This window comes from Zalophus californianus, chromosome 15 (genome assembly GCF_009762305.2).
Source record: "Zalophus californianus isolate mZalCal1 chromosome 15, mZalCal1.pri.v2, whole genome shotgun sequence".
In the NCBI taxonomy this organism is placed as follows: domain Eukaryota; kingdom Metazoa; phylum Chordata; class Mammalia; order Carnivora; family Otariidae; genus Zalophus; species Zalophus californianus.
In genome coordinates this window covers 75,001,948-75,023,353 of record NC_045609.1, presented here as the reverse complement: position 1 = coordinate 75,023,353, position 21,406 = coordinate 75,001,948, and the positions used below count along the sequence as shown (strand labels likewise).

General features: G+C 43.0%; 2 protein-coding genes and 1 long non-coding RNA gene across 4 annotated transcripts in view; 2 read left to right on the top strand and 1 right to left on the bottom strand.

Moving 5' to 3' along the window:
• The window catches only part of PDZD8 (PDZ domain containing 8), a 78,136-nt gene extending 69,666 nt beyond the window's left edge, over positions 1–8,470 (top strand). The window contains exon 5 of the mRNA XM_027587901.2: positions 3,901–8,470. Within this exon, the coding sequence (XP_027443702.1) occupies positions 3,901–6,104 (2,204 nt within the window). The 3' untranslated portion in view covers positions 6,105–8,470. The remainder of the gene's footprint in view (positions 1–3,900) is intronic.
• Positions 8,471–8,969: 499 nt separating this feature from the next.
• SLC18A2 (solute carrier family 18 member A2) overlaps positions 8,970–21,406 on the bottom strand; it is a 37,449-nt gene continuing 25,012 nt past the window's right edge. Inside the window, exons 12-16 of one of the 2 annotated variants that reach the window (XM_027587912.1) lie at positions 21,188–21,239; positions 20,488–20,551; positions 18,659–18,778; positions 18,181–18,314; positions 8,970–11,848 (exon numbers count right to left, since the gene is read on the bottom strand). In XM_027587912.1, the coding sequence (XP_027443713.1) occupies positions 11,744–11,848; positions 18,181–18,314; positions 18,659–18,778; positions 20,488–20,551; positions 21,188–21,239 (475 nt within the window). In that variant the 3' untranslated portion in view covers positions 8,970–11,743. The remainder of the gene's footprint in view (positions 11,849–18,180; positions 18,315–18,658; positions 18,779–20,487; positions 20,552–21,187; positions 21,240–21,406) is intronic. The other variant, XM_027587923.1, reaches the window with a different exon arrangement.
• On the top strand, positions 16,000–20,392 carry LOC113918966. The gene is made up of 3 exons (XR_003518734.1): positions 16,000–16,370; positions 18,201–18,371; positions 20,031–20,392. It is a non-coding gene; the product is annotated as an uncharacterized LOC113918966 (long non-coding RNA).

Sequence of the window (21,406 nt, the reverse complement as noted above, 5' to 3'; positions counted from 1 at the left end):
CACTTGAACTGTCCTGTGGCCCCATATTGATGGCTGTGTATTGTCCCTGATTGGCTAGCCATTTGTTAATATGCAGTCGTTAGAGTACAGCCCAAATCACTATTGCTAGTGGAAGAACGTGTCACCTGTATGCCTTCCTATCAGTTGGACTGATAACCACATAAATTCTGTTGATAGGCAGATTATTTGCTTGGATGTTTATGAATAGGCAGTAGGACTCCCTGTACACACCAGTGGGGAAAAAGTCCAAACCTTTTCAGACCTTTGTAGTACCTGCCCCGTCCCCCCATTCTAGGCTTGTCAAGAAATTTCTTGAACTCATGTTTGGTCACAGCTGAGCTTCCAAAGACAATGTGGTATATTCTTTCACAGCTAAGATAATAAACAACAAGGTAGATCAGTCCCCAAAGCAAGGAGTTTTCTTTTTTTTTTCCAAGATTTTATTTTTATTTATTTGAGAGAGAGAATGAGCAGGGGTGGAAGGGTAGAGGGAAGGGGAGAGAGAGAGAGAGAGAGAAAAGCAGACTCCCTGCTGAGCAGGGAATCGGACGTGGGACTCGATCCCAGGACTCTGGGATCATGACCTGAGCCGAAGGCAGACGCTTAACTGACCGAGCCACCCAGGCGCCCCTCAAAGCAAGGCGTTTTCCTTTGTTACATGTTAAAGCTTTGATTCAAAGCCATGACAGTAAAATAATGAAAATCATTTAGTTGCACACCTGGAAGCCCAACTAAGTCCATATTTTCACATGGAAATCCCTTTGATAGGTCATAAACAGTGCTTCTCAAACCTTCTGACTATTCCAGTCACCCAGACATGGTGTTTAAAATAGGGATTCTGCTTCAGAGCAGACCTGGACAACGGCCCAAGGTTCTGCATTTCTCACAAGCCCCCAGATGCTGCGGCTCTTTGTAGGAACTAAGGATGGCAGAGCCATGAAACAGACCTCCTCTGTTACGTAATTGTTTAACAAACATAGCAGTTACTCCCCCTCAGCCAAAAACTAGAATTCAGTATAAATTTTTTATATCCACACATACCTTTGTTCTGGGTTTACCTACAGGGTATTTTTTTTTCTTTTTTATGTCCTTTTATGGAAAGGTTTTTGTTTTCAGTTACACATGCAGTAAATATTCTCGAAAATATCTCTTCTCAAAAATAAAGCAATATAAATGTGTGCAGAGTGGAAAAAGGTCACCCCTTTATAGCTAACATTTATAAAAACGAAGTACTGAGATACGGGACAGGTATAATACTTATTTTTTATACCTGTAATTCGTTTATATGGGTATGTAATTTTTAAATATTTAGTAATGGGATTGGTGGTAGTTGAAATAAGATTGGCAAAGCGCTTATTATATTGGAAGCTCAATAATGGAGTTCATTTTTCTTCTGTTTCCTCTAGTTTTGTGTGTATTTGTAACATTGCAAAAGAAAAGGAATCCAGATTTGGCCAGCTAGTCCTTAGAAGAATAGTGGTTGTCTCCCCAGAGCTCCTGGGGGTTGGGAAAGAGATGAGGCCAGGTGTTAAGTCACAAGGAATGAGTTTAGATTGAGTTGAAGTTTTCCTGCTCAGTAGATGGACTTATTTTTCATTTGTGTGTAGGTCAGACTACAATTTTGTTGAAACATAGTGTGGTTAGAGGGAAAGAGCAGGCTGGATGAATCATGGAGAGAGCCACATTAGAAAGCTCTGGATTCCAGTGTGATGAGTTTGTACACTAAAGGTTTTTGAGCCAAAGGTTTAGGAAAATTGGGGAGCAGTATGTTTGGTGATTAAAACAGGGAAGACCTGAGGGGTCACAGCAAGGAGCTGTGGATTCTTGGAACTGAAGCCAGTGACCAGGTGGATCTGAACAAGGGAGGAAAAGGCCTAGAACTCTGACAGAACTGAGAGCTCCTGGGACCTAGGGGGTCAGCTGTCTCTGGGGTGCAGATTGGGTTAATTGGGAGGGTGGCAAGTTAATTCACATAGTGAGGACAGGAGAATGAGAAGATCAGAGAGGGGTTTTAACTTAGCTGAATTTGTTACATCGAGGGAACATCCAGGTGCTGATCTCCAGAAGTAGTTAGGGATGTAGGAATAGTGTGAAGAAGAGGGGAGACCAACCAAAGAAAAAGACGGTTGGAACCACTGAGGTGGTTGTGATCCTAGGGAGAGAGCAAAAAGGGAGAGAACTAGGGCATATAAAAGCCACGGGGACGTTTGGTACAAGGCGCAGATATGGATGGAGAAAAAGAAAGCAGAGGTGGTCAGAGCCAAATTAGTAGTACAGTGTGAAAACCAAGAAAAAGGTTTTACAGGAGAAGAAGGAAGGGAATAAAGAATGAGCCCAGGATAGCTGAGGGAGCAAAGTCCTGAAGGAGATGGGCAATAGGATCCAAAGTACAAGTCAAGGGCTACTTCATCCTCAGAGATAGGTTCATACTAAAAATGATTGGCCAGGAGAAAAGGTGGCTGCTTGTTGATCTCTGCAGTAAATGAGATCACCTGCAGAATAAAAGACAGTAGGGAGGGTTTGAAGCTGGGGTTTTAGAGACTTAGTTGTTTAGAGACCAGAAACAATTCAAAAGAATGCCTTGCTGAAGATGGCCAGCATCCGTTAGCACTAGGTACCGGTGGTAAGCCCAGGAACAGAAAAAGGAGATGGGGCTAGCAAGCTGGGATCAGAAAGCCAGGTAGACAGAAGAGGAAAGTGCCAGGGCAGAAGAATCCCAAATCTTGATGTAAGTGAACATCAGTGAAATCTTGAGACTAAGGTTGGGGAGAAAAGCAAGTGGTGTTAGGAGACCAACCAGCTGGACCAGGACAGCAAAGGAAGAATGATTGGGCCTGGAAATTACCTCAAAACAGATTCAGTTAGTAACAAACAGGAGATTGTGAGCAGAGATTAATTACAAGTGAAAGATCTCTGATGTGGGAAATTCCAAGTGATAATCAGGTCTAAAGCATGATCTTGCCTGGGCAGCTGAGGTAGGAGAGGTTATAGGTTGAGGAACTCTGAAGTCAGGTTGTTAGATGGGGCTGATGTTACTCTGATTTATTTAGAGTGGCCCTAAGACCTTTGGAAAGCAAAGACCCCTTCTCACCTTTTTCTAAGTCCTACAGAAAGGGCTAGCTTGGGTAAGTACTGTTTGGGGGAGGGTGGGGGGAGGGGCAGGAAACAAATAGAGCCTTTAAAGATAACACCTAGAGTACCTCTGGAAGAGACTCCACCGGAAGCTGCTAGCTTTGACTGCCTCGGGGAAGGGGCAGTGTGGTTGGGAAATAGAGGTGGAAGGGAGATTTTTCACTCTGCATTTTTCTGTACCTTTTGAATTTCAAACTGGGTTAATGTAGCCACCTATTAGAACATAATAAAATGAAATTTTTTTTTTTTTAAGTTGCTTGTTCTTTCTTTTTTTTAAGATTTTATTTATTCATGAGAGACAGAGAGAGAGAGAGAGGCAGAGGGAGAAGCAGGCTCCCAAGGAGCAGGGAGCCCGATGCGGGACCCGATCCCAGGACTCTGGGATTCTGACCTGAGCCGAAGGCAGACGTTTAACCATCTGAGCCACCCAGGCGCCCAATAAAATGAAAATTTAAGCTGATAGTATCGATGCAGATAGTGACCACCTTGTTAAACTTTAAAGCAATTTATGCTTTCCTTGTTCTTTCTGGTCCTGATAAAAAGATTAGTTTGATGGGTAGGGCTAATAAAAAGAATATGTAAAAGAGTCTGCTATTCATAATACAGTATTTTGCTAAGTTTCCTTCAAGCATTGGTCTCTGAATTTGATCATTCACATTTCTGTATTGCTTTTCCATAATCATAAACTAAGGGCAGTTACATTCAGCAAACTTAAGTGATTTTCATCTCAGTAATTTACATGTTTTCCCTTTTAAAATCTTACGACAGGTGTGAAGATCACATCTACCCTGCAGGTGTTGAAGCTGATCAAGCAGGCTGGGGACCGGGTCCTGGTGTACTACGAGAGGCCTGTCGGCCAGGGCAGTCAAGGCGCAGCGCTGCCAGATAACTTTGGGCAGTTGGAAGAAAACTTTCTGTCAAGCTCGTGCCCGCCAAACTACGAAGAGGAAACCACTGGGTTGGCGGTAGATGCTGAAAATAGAGATTTGGATTCTGAATTTGAAGACTTGGCAAGTGACGTCAGAGCGCAGAATGAGCTCAAAGAAGAGACTCCGTCAGTAAGTCACAGCCCCAAACGTACCCCAGCAACACTTTCTGTTAAACCCCTTGCAACGACATCACCAGTTTTAAACCGTAAACTAGCTGTAGGAAATCACCCACCACCACCAAAACCTCCATGTAAAGAGGGAAATAAACCCTTGGCCCTAAAAGCTTCTGAGTTAACGGACCCAACACAAGGGTCAAAACCCACCCAAGGATCCACTTTCAAACCACCCGTGCCACCACGACCACAAGTGAAAGCTCCTTTGCCTTCTGCCGACACCCCAAACCAGACAGAACCAGATGTTCTCCCTGAAAAGCCAGAAAAGGTGCTGCCTCCTCCCGCGGATAAACCTGCTGAAAAGCAAGCGAAAAATATGGATCATACAGAAGATGTAGCTGCTGCATCTAAGCCATTTTTAGCAAAGCAAGAAGTGGCGAGAGATTTTACTTCAGAAGGTTCCTGCCCTCCTAAGGACAGTTCAGATGACCCTCAGACGTGGGAATCATCAGAAATTCCTTACCGTAATAAGCTAGGAAAATGGACAAGAACCAGAGCAACCTGTTTCTTTGACATAGAAGCCTGCCACAGATACTTAAACATTGCACTGTGGTGCAGAGATCCTTTCAAGTTAGGGGGTCTTATCTGTTTGGGGCATGTCAGCTTAAAACTTGAAGAGGTGGCTTTAGGATGCCTGGCTACATCAAACATGGAATACTTTTCAAAATTCAGACTGGAAGCCCCCTCACCTAAGGCAATGGTTACGAGAACCGCACTACGGAATCTGAGTATGCAAAAGGGATTCAATGACAAGTTTTGCTTTGGTGACATTACCATTCACTTCAAATATTTGAAAGAAGGAGAACCAGACCACCCTATAGTTACTAACTTAGAGAAAGAAAAAGAACTCCATTTGGTCGAAGAGGTTTCTGCCCTACCTAAAGAGGAACATTTTGTTGGACAGATGGGTTTAACAGAAAATAAACATAGTTTCCAGGATACTCAGTTCCAGAACCCAACTTGGTGTGATTACTGTAAGAAAAAAGTGTGGACTAAAGCTGCTTCCCAGTGTATGTTCTGTGCTTACGTTTGCCATAAAAAATGTCAGGAAAAGTGTCTAGCGGAGACACCTCTTTGTGGAGCAGCTGATAGGCGGATAGACCGGACCCTGAAAAACCTCAGGCTGGAAGGACAAGAAACCTTCTTAGGCCTGCCTCCTCGTGTTGATGCTGAAGCTAGCAAGTCAGTCAATAAAACAACAGGTTTGACAAGACACATCATCAACACGAGCTCTCGTTTGTTAAATTTGCGCCAAGTCTCTAAAACTCGCCTTTCTGAACCAGGAACTGATCTAGTGGAACCTTCACCAAAACACACACCCAACACATCAGACAACGAAGGCAGTGACACAGAGGTCTGTGGTCCGAACAGTCCTTCTAAACGGGGAAACAACACAGGAATAAAGTTGGTGAGGAAGGAGGGTGGTCTGGACGACAGCGTTTTCATTGCAGTTAAAGAAATCGGCCGCGATCTGTACAGGGGCTTGCCTACAGAGGAGAGGATCCAGAAATTAGAGTTCATGCTGGATAAACTGCAGAACGAAATTGACCAGGAGCTGGAACATAATAATTCCCTTGTTAGAGAAGAAAAAGAAGCAACTGAATCAAGGAAAAAATCCCTTCTTTCTGCTGCTTTGTCTAAATCAGGTGAAAGGCTACAAGCTCTAACACTTCTCATGATCCACTACAGAGCGGGCATTGAAGATCTTGAATCTTTGGAAAGTCTGTCTTTGGAGCAGCACTCCAAAAAAATAAGCAAGTACACAGATGATACAGAAGAAGACCTCGATAATGAAATAACCCAACTAATAGACTCCCAGCCATTCAGCAGCATATCAGAGGACTTATTTGGCCCATCAGAGTCTGTTTAACAGACAGCCTGTTTAAACTTTGAGTGATTAGGGAAAAGTTGCATCTCAAGTACCACAGATAACCCACATGTAAGCCCTCTTCTAATGCACTTCGGCCTGCTTCTCCACAGCCATTTGCTTGTGTAAGAACAAGAGTGAAAAAAGGTGGTTTTCCAGCAAAAACATGACCAGCTCACTACATTGGTTGTTTCAGATTGCATTTATAGCTATATGCGTTTTTGGGTTTATACTGGGAATTTATTTTTACTAATTTATTTCTAACTTTTTCTAATTATGTAATTATGTAAGCTAACTTTTCATGTTTATGTACGTGTGATGTCTCATTGTGTTACTTTCCTTCATCTTAGTTTTGAATGAGTGTTAAATAGGATACTGTCCAAATTCTTGAAGTATTTTCATTTCCATCACGGTTATAACAAGTTTGCTGCATGCCCAAATTGACAACGGCAGTCATTGAGGGAACAGGTTTTGAATCTTCGTGTTAGAAAGTTTGTCATCTCTACTTGCTTGAAATTTTTATTTTGGGGTTTTGAGGGTGGTTTTTTGTTTTTGCCAAATGTAACATAAAAGCAGATGCTGCGGCTTTAGTCAGTTACACTGATTAGTAAAAAAAAAAAAAAAAGTTTACGTGTATTGCTTGCTTTCTATCCTGTGAATTTTCTAGTTTTTCTGCAGTTTTAGTGAGAATACAGTTATTAATTTGAAGAGGTTGCATTGAAAAACAAAATGTAATAGGAAATAGAGAATGCAGTTGGTCAAGAATTTTGTAGAGAGGATTACTAAAAAAAACAGTAACCAGTAGGATTTTGAAATAAAATCTTTCAAAATGTGGATGCTTTCTCCCTTTAAATGGAAGTTCTGAACATTTGATTTTTTTCATCTTCAGTTCTCCCATGGGAAATAAAGCACGTCAAGGATAAAGTTTCAGAGGACTGTTCTTAAAATGACCGTGTTGATAACTGGGTTTGGCTATTTTGTTTTAGGAACATTTTCATGCAGGAGGATGTTGTAAAGGAATCATGCAAGATAGATTGACATGCTGTAGGTTGAAGGAATGGTGGTCATTCTGAACGTGTCTATAGTTCAGACAGTCTTTTGTTTAAAAAAAATAAAAAAACAGTATAGATACATAGGAATGGGGATCAGTTCTCTGATAATAAAGATGTGTTCCAATACTCGGTCCATTGTGTGGACCCCAGGAACATGTGACTGAGGGAAAACATGTGAGCATGACCTCTGTTGGTATACCATAAAAGTTTTGGCCTTTTATATGTCTGTTTTCCTCTTGTAGGTAACTCTGTGATAAATGACATATACTAAAGATTGACATGAATTTAAAGCTAGGTGGGACAGTTTCGGTGGCCGGCAGGGAAGAGGCATAGTTGTAAGATGTAACAGTAAGCGTTCTGGCCCAGGTTTATAGCCCAGGACTCCAGGCAAGAGTTAAAGGTCAAGCTCTTCCACTGGCCATTAATGAACTTTATAATCACAAGAAGGTTCCATGCCGCAGTCTCCCCAGCTCCAAAGTAGGAATAAACAATACTTTAACTACCTCACAGGATCGTTGTGAGGAGAACAACAGAACTGCAGAAGTGTTCTGAATAGTAAAAAAAGTATTCAAGAAAAAATATGACTCAAATGGGGGACAAAAACATTTTTGAAGGTAGAGGAGTTATTCTACTTTTATTAAGTGAAATATTAGGAAGTACCTTTATTGGCCAAGTTGATAACAAAAATAGATCTGTGTATCCCCTTTTTTGTGTTAAGCATGCTTGCATTTTAAAAGAACACTGCTGTGGAAGTCTTTATACACCAACTTCTCTGAAAGCTAAAAAAAAAGTTCTGTAATGTGCTTGAAACAATCTGCCCAATGTAATAACCAACTTTTATCTTATGAAAAATAACTTACCGGTGATGACCTGGAAAGCCAGTGTCTGTAAGTGGCTGGTGTGTATGGATGGATGACACCACAGGAGTTTTAGTGACATCCAAGCATGCTGCTGAAACCGATGCATTTGAAAGAGCTGCAGAAATAATGCAAAATTTTGGTTCATAAAAATCTCCTGTTTTAAAAGTATTTAACTCTGTAGAACCACAATTATGAAAAGCTCAGTAATGCTGCTAATGATATTTGTAAAATCTACCTTTAATGTAGTGCAATATTTTTCTATCTACTTGGACAGGCAGTAGAAGCATCACAGTTGTGCTTTAGTGCGGGGGAGGTGGTCACTCCAAATAGTCTAGGGGATAGTGAGGTGTGAGGCTTCCATGAAAACAGTTGTATTCTATTACATTCCTGATGTAATCTTGCTACCATGCTATGTTATCAATAGCTAAAAAATAATAAAAAGAACTACCACAGAAAACAAGAATATCTTCATTTGCTAACATCTGAAAGAGGTGATTGCTACATCTCTTTGGATATTACCGCCTGGTAGAATTTGGCCATGCAAACAAGCTCTTCACAAAGTCCACTTTTGCTAAACAAAATTCCTCTTTTGAAATTTGCCTAAAAGCATTAAATTCCGGTTTTACTGTTGTTTTTCTAAGCTGTGAAATCTCAGATGTATGGATCGGCCCTGCTATTTATTAGGAATTAGACTATTTTCTGTATTTCTGGTATTTAGGCGAGGTGAAGAACTAGGTTAAACAATCAAGCTGAACAATATTTTAGCATTATTTTGGAATCAGAATATGCTACATTTCCTAATATTAAGTCCTATACTCAAGTATCAGAATAGCTGAAATGCTATTGGCTATTTTACGATTTTGAGAAAAGAAGCTGAAAATTGAAGGGTACTGTCAAGCTCTAAATTTATCTCGATTTTTTGAAAGGCAGTTTGAAAATAACGTGGCTCCTGATTACAAAGATCTTAATTTCCCTAAAAGTGAATAAATTTAAAATCACTTTGAAAATGTATCGTCTTTCTTTCTAAATTGAGATAATAGCTTTCCTTTAATAGAAGGCTTGGGGAAGGTTGTAGAGCCCCTCTAAGATCTGAGTAAAACTGCGATTCTCATGCCTGTGAGTCTCATGCCTGAAAGACACACGTACACACCCTACGTTGTCTGGATTCCAGGGCCATGTGGGCTCACCGTGTGGAAGAGCTTAGTTACTTCCATCAGATACAGTTATTTGTTCACAACAGTCAGGAAAGCAATTTAACTTTAGATTTGTTCACGACAGTCAGGAAGGCAATTTAACTTTAGAAATGCAAGGGTAACTTAACTGGGCTTTTCCACATTGACACCATGGGACTAGTTACAGATTTCAATCTAAAGCCAATTTTGCAAAGCCAAAAAGTAGGGTTAAGACTAACCTGAGTTTTTACCTGATGCCTGCAAGCAGAAAAGAATAGTTTTTAATTAGATATTCACAGTCCAGTCAACACCTTATGTATTTTATTCCAACGATCATGTCTGGTTTATAAAGGAATACAAACAGGCACAGTAGTGTTCAGAAGATTTATTAAGGAAACTAGCTAAAACATGTATGCACATACACTTAGCAGTCAGAAGAAAGAACTGAATATTCTTTGCTACCTCATTAACGACTTTGTATCTGTTTTGCCAGGTACAAACATAAAAACCCACCTCAAAAAAACATTCAGGGAGCTGTATGTTCACGGTTCCTATACATTGAGAAAAAAAAGCCTCACTTCACAGTTTTGCTAAGGCCAGAATATTAGTCCTATAAAAGACCTTGTAATTTTCCCCCTCAGATATAATTGATACTTTTGCTCCCAAAACAGTTCTGAAAAACTCACATGTCTTTTACGCTCTTTCTAGAGATCAACAGTGGGCATGCCTCTGCCAGTCATTCTTGAAGAGACTGAAGCCTTAAAGGCAAGAATGAAATTGGAGTAAATCATACAGTATTGTGGTCAGGGAGAGCCACCAGCCCTCTAAGAGAATTGATCTGTAGCACGTTCTTGAAGGGTCTCCCCTGTGGGAGTAGAGAACAATTCTGATGGTTTACGTTAGCCATATGAAAGTGCTTCTAGAGCCATCTTACAAAGTCAGAGATTTGTAAGTTGCCCAATGCAAATATGTGAGGAGGAAACTTGTTTGCTTCCACCACACTGCACTTCAGATTTGAAGTCACTCCAAGAAGCTTCATAAAGCTACCGAGAAGCTTCATAAAGCAAATGGAAAGTACCAGCTACTCTCTTAGAGATTGAGTCCTTGTTCTAAACTTCTCTGCTCCTTGACCAAGTTAACAGAAACACAATTTTAGCTTAACAAAGTACAGACATTAGGTAATTTTTGTTGATTGCAGAACTACAGAATTTACAAGTATTATCTGAGACATTCTATACTATCTGCACACTCCAATCACATCTCATACAAAACCTGATGGCAACTGACAGTGCTAACACAGTATTTGCTGTTAAATTGAAAAGGCACGTCAATGTTGTCATGCTTAGAAAAACCACATTATACAGCACTAGATGATAGAAGAATACACAGACATTTCTAGATGTTTCTAGGGTTTTTCTGTCTTTGAAAGGGAATGTGTCCTGACCTACTATTTTTACCTGTTTTCCTAATGTGATTCAAGATAATTTCATTCCTCCTCCATCTTCGTTTAAAATTTTTCACATTAATGTGAACAACCTTCAGAAGTCTAAAAAATAATAGTTGCAATTCAAAACTTAATAGACACTTGGATGACCTCTTCCCAGGTCAAAAAGGTATGGTCAGATTTTTTTCACATCATAGCAGCTATTAGCCTTTTAAGTTTCTAAAAGTTGAACTAGATGTTAATATACTTATGCTTAAAACAGCCTCGACAGTAGAAGGTGTATCTACCCTCAATTTTCTTTTCATCCTAGGACAATCAAATATATACTAGAAAGGGAAAGCTAGTTGTTCATAACTATACTTCTGGGTGCTTTTCTCTGCTTTCAGAATATTTACTATTTTCCCTATTGGCTTTACTGTCCGCTGCCCGCCACACGACATGTAAATACATAATTTACGACCATCTGTTTCCAGGTAGATGATTCTGTAGAAAACTAATGCCAGCCACGATTATGGGTAAGTCCAAAAGATGATGGACTCAACTTCCTGTCCTCTGCATTTGAGATAACTAGCTTTTAGCTCATAAGTATACTGATAGTAATTACAAGTTAACCACACTCAGTGTCACAACATCATATGCTGTCTTACTTGATTCTGTTTTTCAGACTTCCTTCTAGTTTCTCAGTGTTGGAAGTGTCTCGGAGATAATGTGTGCTTTCATTTTAAACACTCATTACCAATATTCAGAAAAAATATAAGATTTTTTTTGCCCAAGTGTTCATGAATGTAAGTTTTTTAAAAATTATATTTGATTTGGATTCAAATATTTATAGATTTACACTATATCTATTTCGTCAAAATATATTGTACAATATTTAATAAAATCAAATACATAAAATAAAGTTTTCAACACTATTTATACAAACCCCTAGAAAAGCTGCTTTTTCTTTATAAGGCTGTTGGCAATCAATCACAACCATGGAGAAGAATGAATAACCTTTGGTTGTTTTGCTTTCACCAGGGATGAATGGTAGGACTAAGACCGTTCCGGAGGAGTCATTTCACTTCTGGAAACACGGTTTTATACAATAAATACTTTGAGACTTTTGAGGATCTCAGTCACTTTCAGATTCTTCATCATCACCTACCGGATACGACTGGATATTATTCTGGGTGTACATTTTTGTTTTAATGGGACAGTTGTGATCCATGAGAATAGCCTGAAAGAGAGCCAAGTGCAGATATATTAACCTTCTTTCATAAAGAGAAGATGGTTTTAACCTACCATCTTTAAGGATTACTAGTTGGAAAGCTGTATCTAGCACCACCCGCTGTCAACCAGTCCTTGGGTGCAACTGCCAGGTGCCTGGCCCAGAAGCCCCAGGGTTCCACACTCCGGGAGGGTTCCAGGCGAGAGAGACCACAGCCGCGGTCTCCCCCAGGGCTGTGAAGTCCAGTCAGGGCAACCTGCAAGCCATGAAGCAAGGGCTGTGCGGGTCACGTTTAGGAAGATTCTGTTTAGGATCTTGGAATTGGGACTGGGGTGAGAAGGGGGTAGGAATCCTGTAGGTCACCCAGTCCAACTGCTAATGCACGGATTTCCCGGTGGCAACATATCCTCCATGAGGTGAACTCCTCTTGGAAATGTACCCGAGGCTAAACTGCCTCCCTTGTTTCTCTACGTGGATCCGGCTCAGATTCGAGCCATCCTCACAGACTGCCCTTAGGATATCTTAAGACCACTGCCCTGGCCCCTTAGGTTTCCCTACACTAATCACAGGGCCCCCTGTCTTCATAAGTGGCATTTCCAGAGCACCTCTCCCCAAATCCTGGGTGTCTTCCTCTTGCTCAAATGGAGGTTTTAAAACACACAAAAAGACACTCTAATGAACATAAAAATCGTGTGCCTTCTCACTGTTACTGAAGAACAGTCCATTGATCCTCAGTTAATAAGTCCTGGTAATCATTATTCCTCTTGAACATGTGCAGACCAAGCCTCTTGTCTGAGAATACAGCTGCCCCGATCCTGCCAGGCCCCTGCCGAGCGGCCTTGCTGCAAGACCTCAGCTTCACGAGCACTCTAGGTGGTAGGCCCATAACCCTCTGTGTAGGCACAGCGATTAAAGAACATGACCATGAGACGTACAGCTAGAATGGGGCAGATATGCGCCAGATAGCCTTGTGCCAAAGTCTGTTCCTGCTGTAGGCGGGGGGGGGGGGGGGGGGGGGGGGGGGGGCACTGCAGGGCAGGACACTGGGTACAACTCATGGATTCTCCCACCAGCTGTGCCTTCTGGAGTCTTCCTCCATATAAACTATTCCCCCAATACCTTTTTTTGCAGCATGAAAATCTACTTGGAAACATTTATCTGTTAAAATTTATCTCATGTTGGCCTACGGCAACCTCTCTCGGTGTTTGTCAGCTACGCCCCCCAGGTCTTGCCCCATACATTTGATAACTTCTATGACTCCACTCAGTGCTAACCCATTTATCATTTCCTGAGAAATTCTAAAATGATCTGCCTGGGTGACATGTTAAGATAATGACTTTCTTGACCCTCTAAGTCAGGCTGCCAGCTCAAATCATCAGCTGCAAATTTAACTTTTTTTTTTAATGCTTCATGCCAAGTGAATTGATACATGTATTTAATAAAGAGTTCAATTTCTAAAACTCAGTAACTGATGCAACAGACATTGTCCACGAGGACCATTCTCCCCGTATGGACATATCCTTGTTACACAAAAGGTTTAACCTCCAAAGACCTCAACGTCTCACCTCTACAGGGTAGTGATCCTCAAAGAAACATGCACAAGAATCACCTGGGGGGGGGTGAAATTAAACCTGAAATTCAGGTTCCTAACCCTTCATGACAGTGGTGTCAACATGCTATGAGAAGCACTGCCTTAGTGATACAGTATCATCTAGAACTACAGCAGAGCCGAATGGCTACCAACAGCCTGCTGGGCACCTGCTGCCGTCCCCCTAAGGTCCTAACCCAGCACCTCCGTAACTTCCCCACAAGGGAAGGACAGGTCCCACAGCACACACAGGTGGGTGAAGTGCTCAGGGATAGCTGTATGGAGGAGATGGGACACGAGCTGAACCTTGAAGGATGGGAAGGATGGGCACAGCAAAGGAACTGTGAGCACAGTATGAATTATCTCCTCGACGAGCCACTATGTAAAACAGGGGCATGGGTGCCTAGGTGGCTCAGTCGGTTAAGCGGCTGACTCTCGATTTCGGCTCAGGTCATGATCTCAGAGGGTCATGGGACTGAGCCCCGCACTGGGCTCCACACTCAGCAAGCAGTCTTCTTCGGCTTCTCTCTCTCTCCCTCTCCCTCTGACCACCTCCCCCAACTAGCACACTTGCTCACTCTCGCTCTCAAAAAGAATATAAAAATAAAATAATAAAATAAAAACAGAGACAATAAGTGAGCCAGCCTGACCACCACAGAGGTCTGATGTTGAGGTACACAGACGTTAACTAGAAAGACCAACCAGAACCAGACTGCAGGGCCCTGAACGCCAGGCAAGGGGCCTCGATCCCTGACCCACAGGCAGCAAGAGCCTTGGGAAGGATGGCTGTCATTCTACCCCTCTCATAACTGCCCTCTCTTGGTTCACCGCCGCCCCCCCAGACCTGACTCTGCGTATATGTAGACTTCTTAAGGATCCCAGAAACCTAACACTGGGCACCTAGTACGGACTCAAACAGCTGTGTTGCAAGGGAAGTTCAGTCAGACTGATGATAGGAGCATCGAACAGACTTCAGTGGTCAGAAGTTATCAATGCAGCCAAATCACATTTGCACACAAAGCCTAGTCCAGATAAATAAGTTTTCTTTCTTGAAATACTGTTTCGTAGCTCTTAAAACCTAGCTTACTGGCTTCTGAACCTCTTTTGAAAGAATGTGTGACATCTGTGACATCTGCTTTTATAACAAGTTATATGTGATCAAATAAGCCATACGGCATCTGTAATATTCCCAAAGAGCCAGGGACAGAAGGGGGGTGAACAGGAGAAAGTGGGTAAGTCAAGCGTGTAGGGGCCACGAGCGCGGCTCATGGAGCCGCCAGGTAATTTAAGCCAGCACTCTGCTGGGGAACAAGGTGTGTCTGACTCTCCACCAAAGACAACAGAGGAAGGACGAGGGTATCTGAATCCCAAACAGAGCCCAGTTACTGAGAAATGAACCCCCACCAAGCGCCTGGCTTCCTATCAGACACAGAGCAGAGTGAGGCTCTCCAAAGTGGTAAAAGCCTTGTTGGACCAAATGAAGTATATAAATTAAATACACAGCAGGATACTCAGACAGGAAAAGCATTGAAGCGTAAGCCCCTCCAGGCTTGGAGATTTTGAGATACCAGGCCTGTATGCTGCAAAGTTTTATTTACTGTATCTAAAAAAAAAAAAAAAAAAAAAAAAAAAAATTAGTGATGGTTGTGCATATCCACTATGTAAATGCCTTGCAAAAGGACACATTTCTATAAATAGATTGTAACATGCAGGTCTTTGCCTGGCCCCTGCATTCAGGAAACAGTAGCAGGAAGGACGGAAGGACTCTCTGGAAACAACTATGAGAGAGCCAAGAGTCACCCAGGAAAACAAGCTGTGATCTCAAACACCGACCTTCCCCTCTGGGCCACAACCAGAAACTTCAAGAGTAAGATGTAAGAAACGTGCCCTATCTTCAAAAATAATTCTTCAACCTGAAAAAAATATCCATACCAGCACACAGCTATTCTCAACTGGGTACTCTGAGAATCATGGGCTGCATGTCATTGTCATGTACCTAAATCACATGGCAGAGCGGATATTTCTTATACTTGCAAAGGGACCTGAGTAACAAACAGGTTTTTTTCTCCCTCTGTACTGATGAAAGGAAGGAAGGGAGGGTGGGAGGGAGGGAGGGAGGAGAGAAAGAAAGAGAGAAAGAGAGAGGGAGAGGAAAGGAAGAAAGAAGGAAATCAAGTACACCAAATAGAAAAAGCACTCAAGTGCTCACAAACTAGTCCATGATTCTACGATTGCGGACCCATGAACACAGCATTTGATCCTTCAATATAAAACAGCGGAAGCCCAAATGCCTCGTTATCAGAACGCTGCCTAATGAAAGAATTAATTGCTATAGTTTATAGGCCTTCTTCCGGCTCTCCTGCCCCCCCTGCATCTGGTAACTGCTCATCCTGAACGCCAGCACTGGTCAGTATTGGATTTTCTCAAGTGGGCAGTAATCACTTCTGTCCCCTCCGTGGCACACTGCCGTCCCGGCCTCGCCACCCCCCCCCCCCCCCCGCATCATTAGGTTGCTTCCTGCTCCGTGAGTAGGCAGCCGCTGCCGGCCACCCTCAAAGGCTGCCATTCCACGGGGCAGACGGAATCCAGTGTGATACCTGCGATCACGGGCAGCGATCACGGGCAGCGAGATGCGCGTTTTCTCAAGTTTTTAAGGATTCCTCTTCCTAGGCATGCATTAAGGATTTTGACATTTTACAGTGAAAGTGGCTTTCTGGAAGCCTGCAATTCTCGTTGCTTTGCCTCTCAAGATCATCTCTTTCACTTCCCGGGCATTGTCACGTGAACTAAAGCACGGATTTACGTGAGGGAAGAGAAGAGGCATCGGGGGCCTGCCTCCTGCCCGGCATCATGGGGACCCCACGGTGGCAGCTGGTGGGCAGGCTGATCCCCCAGCTCATCCTCGGACCTCTCTCATCTCGCTCATTTCCTCCGACGCCCCAGGTAAGCCATCGCGCTGCTGCCGACACACAGATAACCCAACAGCCACTAACGTCTGCTGCTTGGCCAGGGAAACCCATTCAGCAGTCCTGGGGTCTCAGTAGCAAAAGGAAGCACTCACCTCACAGAGAGGACAAAGGGACAATAGCAGGGACCCTCTGGGCGGACAGTAAATCAGAGCATTCAGTAAAAGCAAGAAAGAAGTATAGGGTGGTACTGGAAATAGTAACACGTTTGCTGAATGAACATTTCCTGTGTGCTAAGCACGGGGCTAAGCACCCTGCGGGATTCTCCTCCGAATCCTCCCGGCAAGCCAGTGAGGCAGATGCGGTCATTTCCCCCATGGGACAGTTTGGCTCCAAGGCCATGCCAGCCCTTCACGATCTCCCAAGAATCATGAACAGTCTCCTGGGGGGACAGGAGCATTCGTAGGTGATTTGTCTTTTTTTGGTCAAAAAGGGTTGGGAGTAACCTTCCTTCAGCCTTAATCAAATTGATATGGTGGCAACAGAAGGACAGTTTTTAGTTGTTGCACTCAGAATTTTCTGACCCTGATTTGGGCAAGGCACTGTGTGGGGGTCAGGCCGGGGGACAGGTCAGATGATCTGTCAGATAAAGCACTACGGTTGTTCAGCATCTAAGCAAGAGGACGGAAGCAGGGGTGGTTTCCATCGGGATATTTCCACAACACTTTCCACTTCTTTCCATCAGACAGGGCCTGAGTGATTCAAAATTACTGCTTTACATCCTGTATAATAAAGGGCATAAGACCAGTGCCCAATGCTGAATATATTTTTTCAATATACTGAAGGAATTCATGAATACAAAGAACGCTCCAAACAAATAAATGCTGCACATAGCCTAACTTTAGAATCTGTGTCTGTTTTTAAACTCACTCTTTGGGGAAAATCATAAAAGGGCAGTTCAAGAAATGCCAAAGCATCAAGACCCATTTCAGTTCAACCGTCAGAAAGAACTTCTGATGTACCCCCAAGAGAACATCACAAGCGAACCTCATAATCACAAAAATACTGTCTCTGCCTGCCTTGGTTATCTCATTCATTCTTAATCTAAACCACTCTTCTTCCAGCTGGACGAGAATCTGTCACCATGGGAGGTTTTAAAAACTCTACCACCACGTATGGAGGCTGTCAGATTAACACGACTAATGCATTTCAAAATTCAAGTTTAGAATCAATAAGTGAATCTGTTCAGAAGAGGAACACCTTATACTCAATTCTATATCTTTCATCTAGTTACGGTTCCGGCTATAAAATTGTGAATTTAAAGGTTAGACATGCCCCTGTGGGCCCAGAGGTACATATATGATAGTTTTCCAAAATGCTCTGTTATCTACACCAAAACCATCTCTAGAATCTTTTGCAGTAAGGACTAAAACACTATTACTGAAAGCTGTAAGGCTTAGGAGAAAAGCAAACAGCACCAAAAATGGCTAATCTTAGGACTCGGCACAGGAGGCAAAAAAAAATAATATCCAAGATTTTCAATAGCTGAAGAAAATCACATTGAACTACCCCATGTCTGGTGGACAAGAGCTATACAGACTGCTAACATATGTATAAAAGTCATTTCATTCTTCACATTTACACACAAAATGCTTGATATAGTAAAAAAAAAAAAAATATATGGCCCATGTGGTATAAACTCAAAAGGAACTTTGACCATTTATGTTTGGGGAATTCTGTCCAAAAGGAGCAGAAACATATTTTATAATTAAGCCATGAAGAAACTATCCAGAAGACCATGCTAAAATGATCAAGAAACACTTGACTGCGGCCCCAAATTTTCTTACCATTTTTTCTTCCTTGGCAGGTGGACTTCGAAGAAAAAAGCAGAGAGGAGCAAAAAGAATATCAATTATTCCAATAATGGTCATGAGCCATGGAAATCCGATTGCCTTTGCGATAGCCCCACCAGCAGAAGGACCTTTCAGGAAACAGAGAATTAGACTGACCTCTCTCCAGATGTCTCACAGATAGGAAGGTACAAAAGTTTAAATAATTTTCGGGCGCCTGGGTGGCTCAGTTGGTTGAGCGACTGCCTCCGGCTCAGGTCACGATCCTGGAGCCCCGGGATCGAGTCCCGCATCGGGCTCCCTGCTCGGCGGGGAGTCTGCTTCTCCCTCTGACCCTCCTCCCTCTCGTGCTCTCTATCTCTCATTCTCTCTCTCTCAAATAAATAAAATCTTTAAAAAAAAAGTTTAAATGATTTTCAATCGGCATGATCATGCATTAAGCTAAAACATTGTTTTGAAAAGCCAGAGTCCTTACCTATGGCATATCCCATACAGAACGCCACATCTGCAATGGCATACACGCTCCCGTAGACAGACACGTGCCGCAGGTCGACCAGGTAGCCCATGATGGGCATCATTGATGAATCCACCATTCCTGTGGACAGTCAGGGAACATGGTCTATGGAAAATGGATGTAACCCCAAAATGTGGGGAATATTGGGGACTGTGTCCTAACCTCACAACCCCACCAGCTCTTCCCCAGTGGTCATCACCACCTGTGAGTCTCAAGGCAGGCTGCCCAAGGCATACACTTCACTGAGGACAGACTGCCGGTGGCTGAGGCTAGGACTGGAACCCAGGCCACCTTCGCCTGTTCTCCACCTTACCTCACCTTGTCCTCTACGGTCTGAAGGGCCCATCTTCCAGGGGAGGGCCTCCAGTCCTCTGGTGACTCACAGACCAGGCTTCACATCCAGTGGGGTGCTGGCTACTGGCTGTGTGGCCCCCTCACTTGCTTCCAGCTGGTGCTTTCCAGATTAACTCTCTTCTGGCCCACCGGCCCCTTGCCCTCAGCCAGGGGGCACATCTACAAACCTCACACACCCCTGGCCTCAGCCACACCTTAGCCTCACACGCAAACCATAAGAAGAAGCTGGAAAGTATCAGGGAAGATGGGAAGGAATCAGAACATGAAGTTGTCTGAGAGGTCACCCGGCCCTGCTCAGGGAAGAGACTGAAAGAGCTCTAATTTGGGGCTCAAACAAACACCACACCCAAGGCCAGTATTATAATCTCTTATTCCTTCAACAGGCCGGGACAGGAAGCATAAAGAGCATGTGTGCTGAGTCCTAGGTTCAAGTCCCTGGTGGGGTGAGCACGGCCATTCTTCTCTCTCCAAACACTGGCTTCCCCATCCATAAAATGGTGCAGATAATGATCGGCTGAAAGGAGACTGTATCATCCGTGGACCCCTCCAGCAGGGTACTCCAAAGTTAGCTCCCTCACCCCCACCAAGGACTAGCGGCAAGAAGAGGAGGGAAGTTTCTTTCATTCAATGAGTATTCCTTGATCCCCTAACATGTGGAGGGTGCTGGGGCCATGGGGTGAACAAAATGGACAGAAGGGGCAGACGGGCCGCAAAGAGCTGAAATACGAATCACAGTTGTCACAGACACCATGAGGTGCTGTGTGAGGACAAACCTAACCCAGCCTGGGGAGTCTGCAGAGGCTCCCTTCTCTCTTTCCACAGTACCAAAGATTCAATTCTCGCCTTTAGCCTGTGATAGATTTAGCATTTACTTTTATTAGGTGCCATCTGTATATTACAAATGAGAAACAAATGTATACTATTTATAGAACATGTTCACGAGATTGTTCCTAACATGTGACTATTCCTCCCATTACAGACTCGTCCCCTTTGCCGGTGAGAAGTCCCGCAGCATGGTGGTGATCGATATCTCTGTTCACCTTTTCTGTACCACACCTCACCCCACCCCCCTGCCCGCCCTGGTTCATAGGAGCAGCTCAGTGCACAGACCTGAGCCCAAACAAACAGGCTCTGAGCAAGGGATTCTCTTGTTTGCCCGAGGGCAGCAACGGAGTATCCGTTTGCTTCTGTAAATATCAGGCTTTTAAAAATACTGGTTTTCTGGAAATAAAGGACTAGTACGCAGAAGCAGGTATCTATCTATAGATAGTGGTCAGGCTGTACTTGAACGTGGCTGCCCACAGCCTCCTCTCAAGCTTCCGGAAATTTTAGGTTGAGGAACTACAGTCTGCCCAAATCAACTAAGAAAGAGGAGATCTTTCTTAGTTGTGGGGAAAACAAAGTTTCAAATTTAGGCATAAGGTTATGGGACTTACCAATCGCAAAACCAACTCCAAAGTTGGGAGCTATGAGTCCATAAATGTTTTTTGCAAAAGGAATCTGTAAGAGGAAATAAACATTACACGAGAATCACCATATCCAACTGTAAATCTTCTGGGAAAACCTCTGGCCTGGGTGTGCATGTTTCCTTCTGAAGGAAATGGGAGGAAGGAAGAGGGTGGTGTTTGGGAAGAACCGGGACCTCCAAGTCTTTAAAAGTTGAAGCTGAAATGGGTTTTGCGACCACCAAGGAAAACTCGCTGACTGCCACAGTTGAGATGAGCCTGGACCACACTCCGCTTCTGACAAGAACCAGAAGGCCTCACTTGCGGTAGATACGGGCCGTTGGTAGAGGTGTTTTATTCTAGAAAAACATCTTGCTGTTGTTTCAGGCTAGTTGTTTGAAAGTGTTTTAAGACACTGTAATGTTTAAGATGATGAGGGGATAGTGACATATACACTATGCGACAAAATATACTACCTAACCTCCAACTGACATAAAATGAAAATGTATTCCTTGGAAAATCTTGTCCAAAATGTTTAAGATGATAAAAAAAAATCAGAGGAAAATGGAAGATGTCATAAAACCAAAAATCAACAAACTTTAAACAGCTATAAAAGGTTTCCTGGGGATCCTGACCCAAAGCAAAGTTTTATTTACACACCATTACCACTTGTCAAATATCTTTTACTCACACATAAAATGCTGATTCCAACAATTATCATTCCTAGAAGAGCACAAAGCCACCTACCAAGAAAACAAAAAAAGCACCTTCAGTAAATGACCACTCCGATTTTTCCCCAGTCCAATTTTTCAATAGAAGTTAAAACAATTGCTTGTAATAACTAAGGCAGAAACATGTAGAATTTGCTTAAAAGAGATACATTATTCTAAGAGAGTGCTGTTTGAATTTC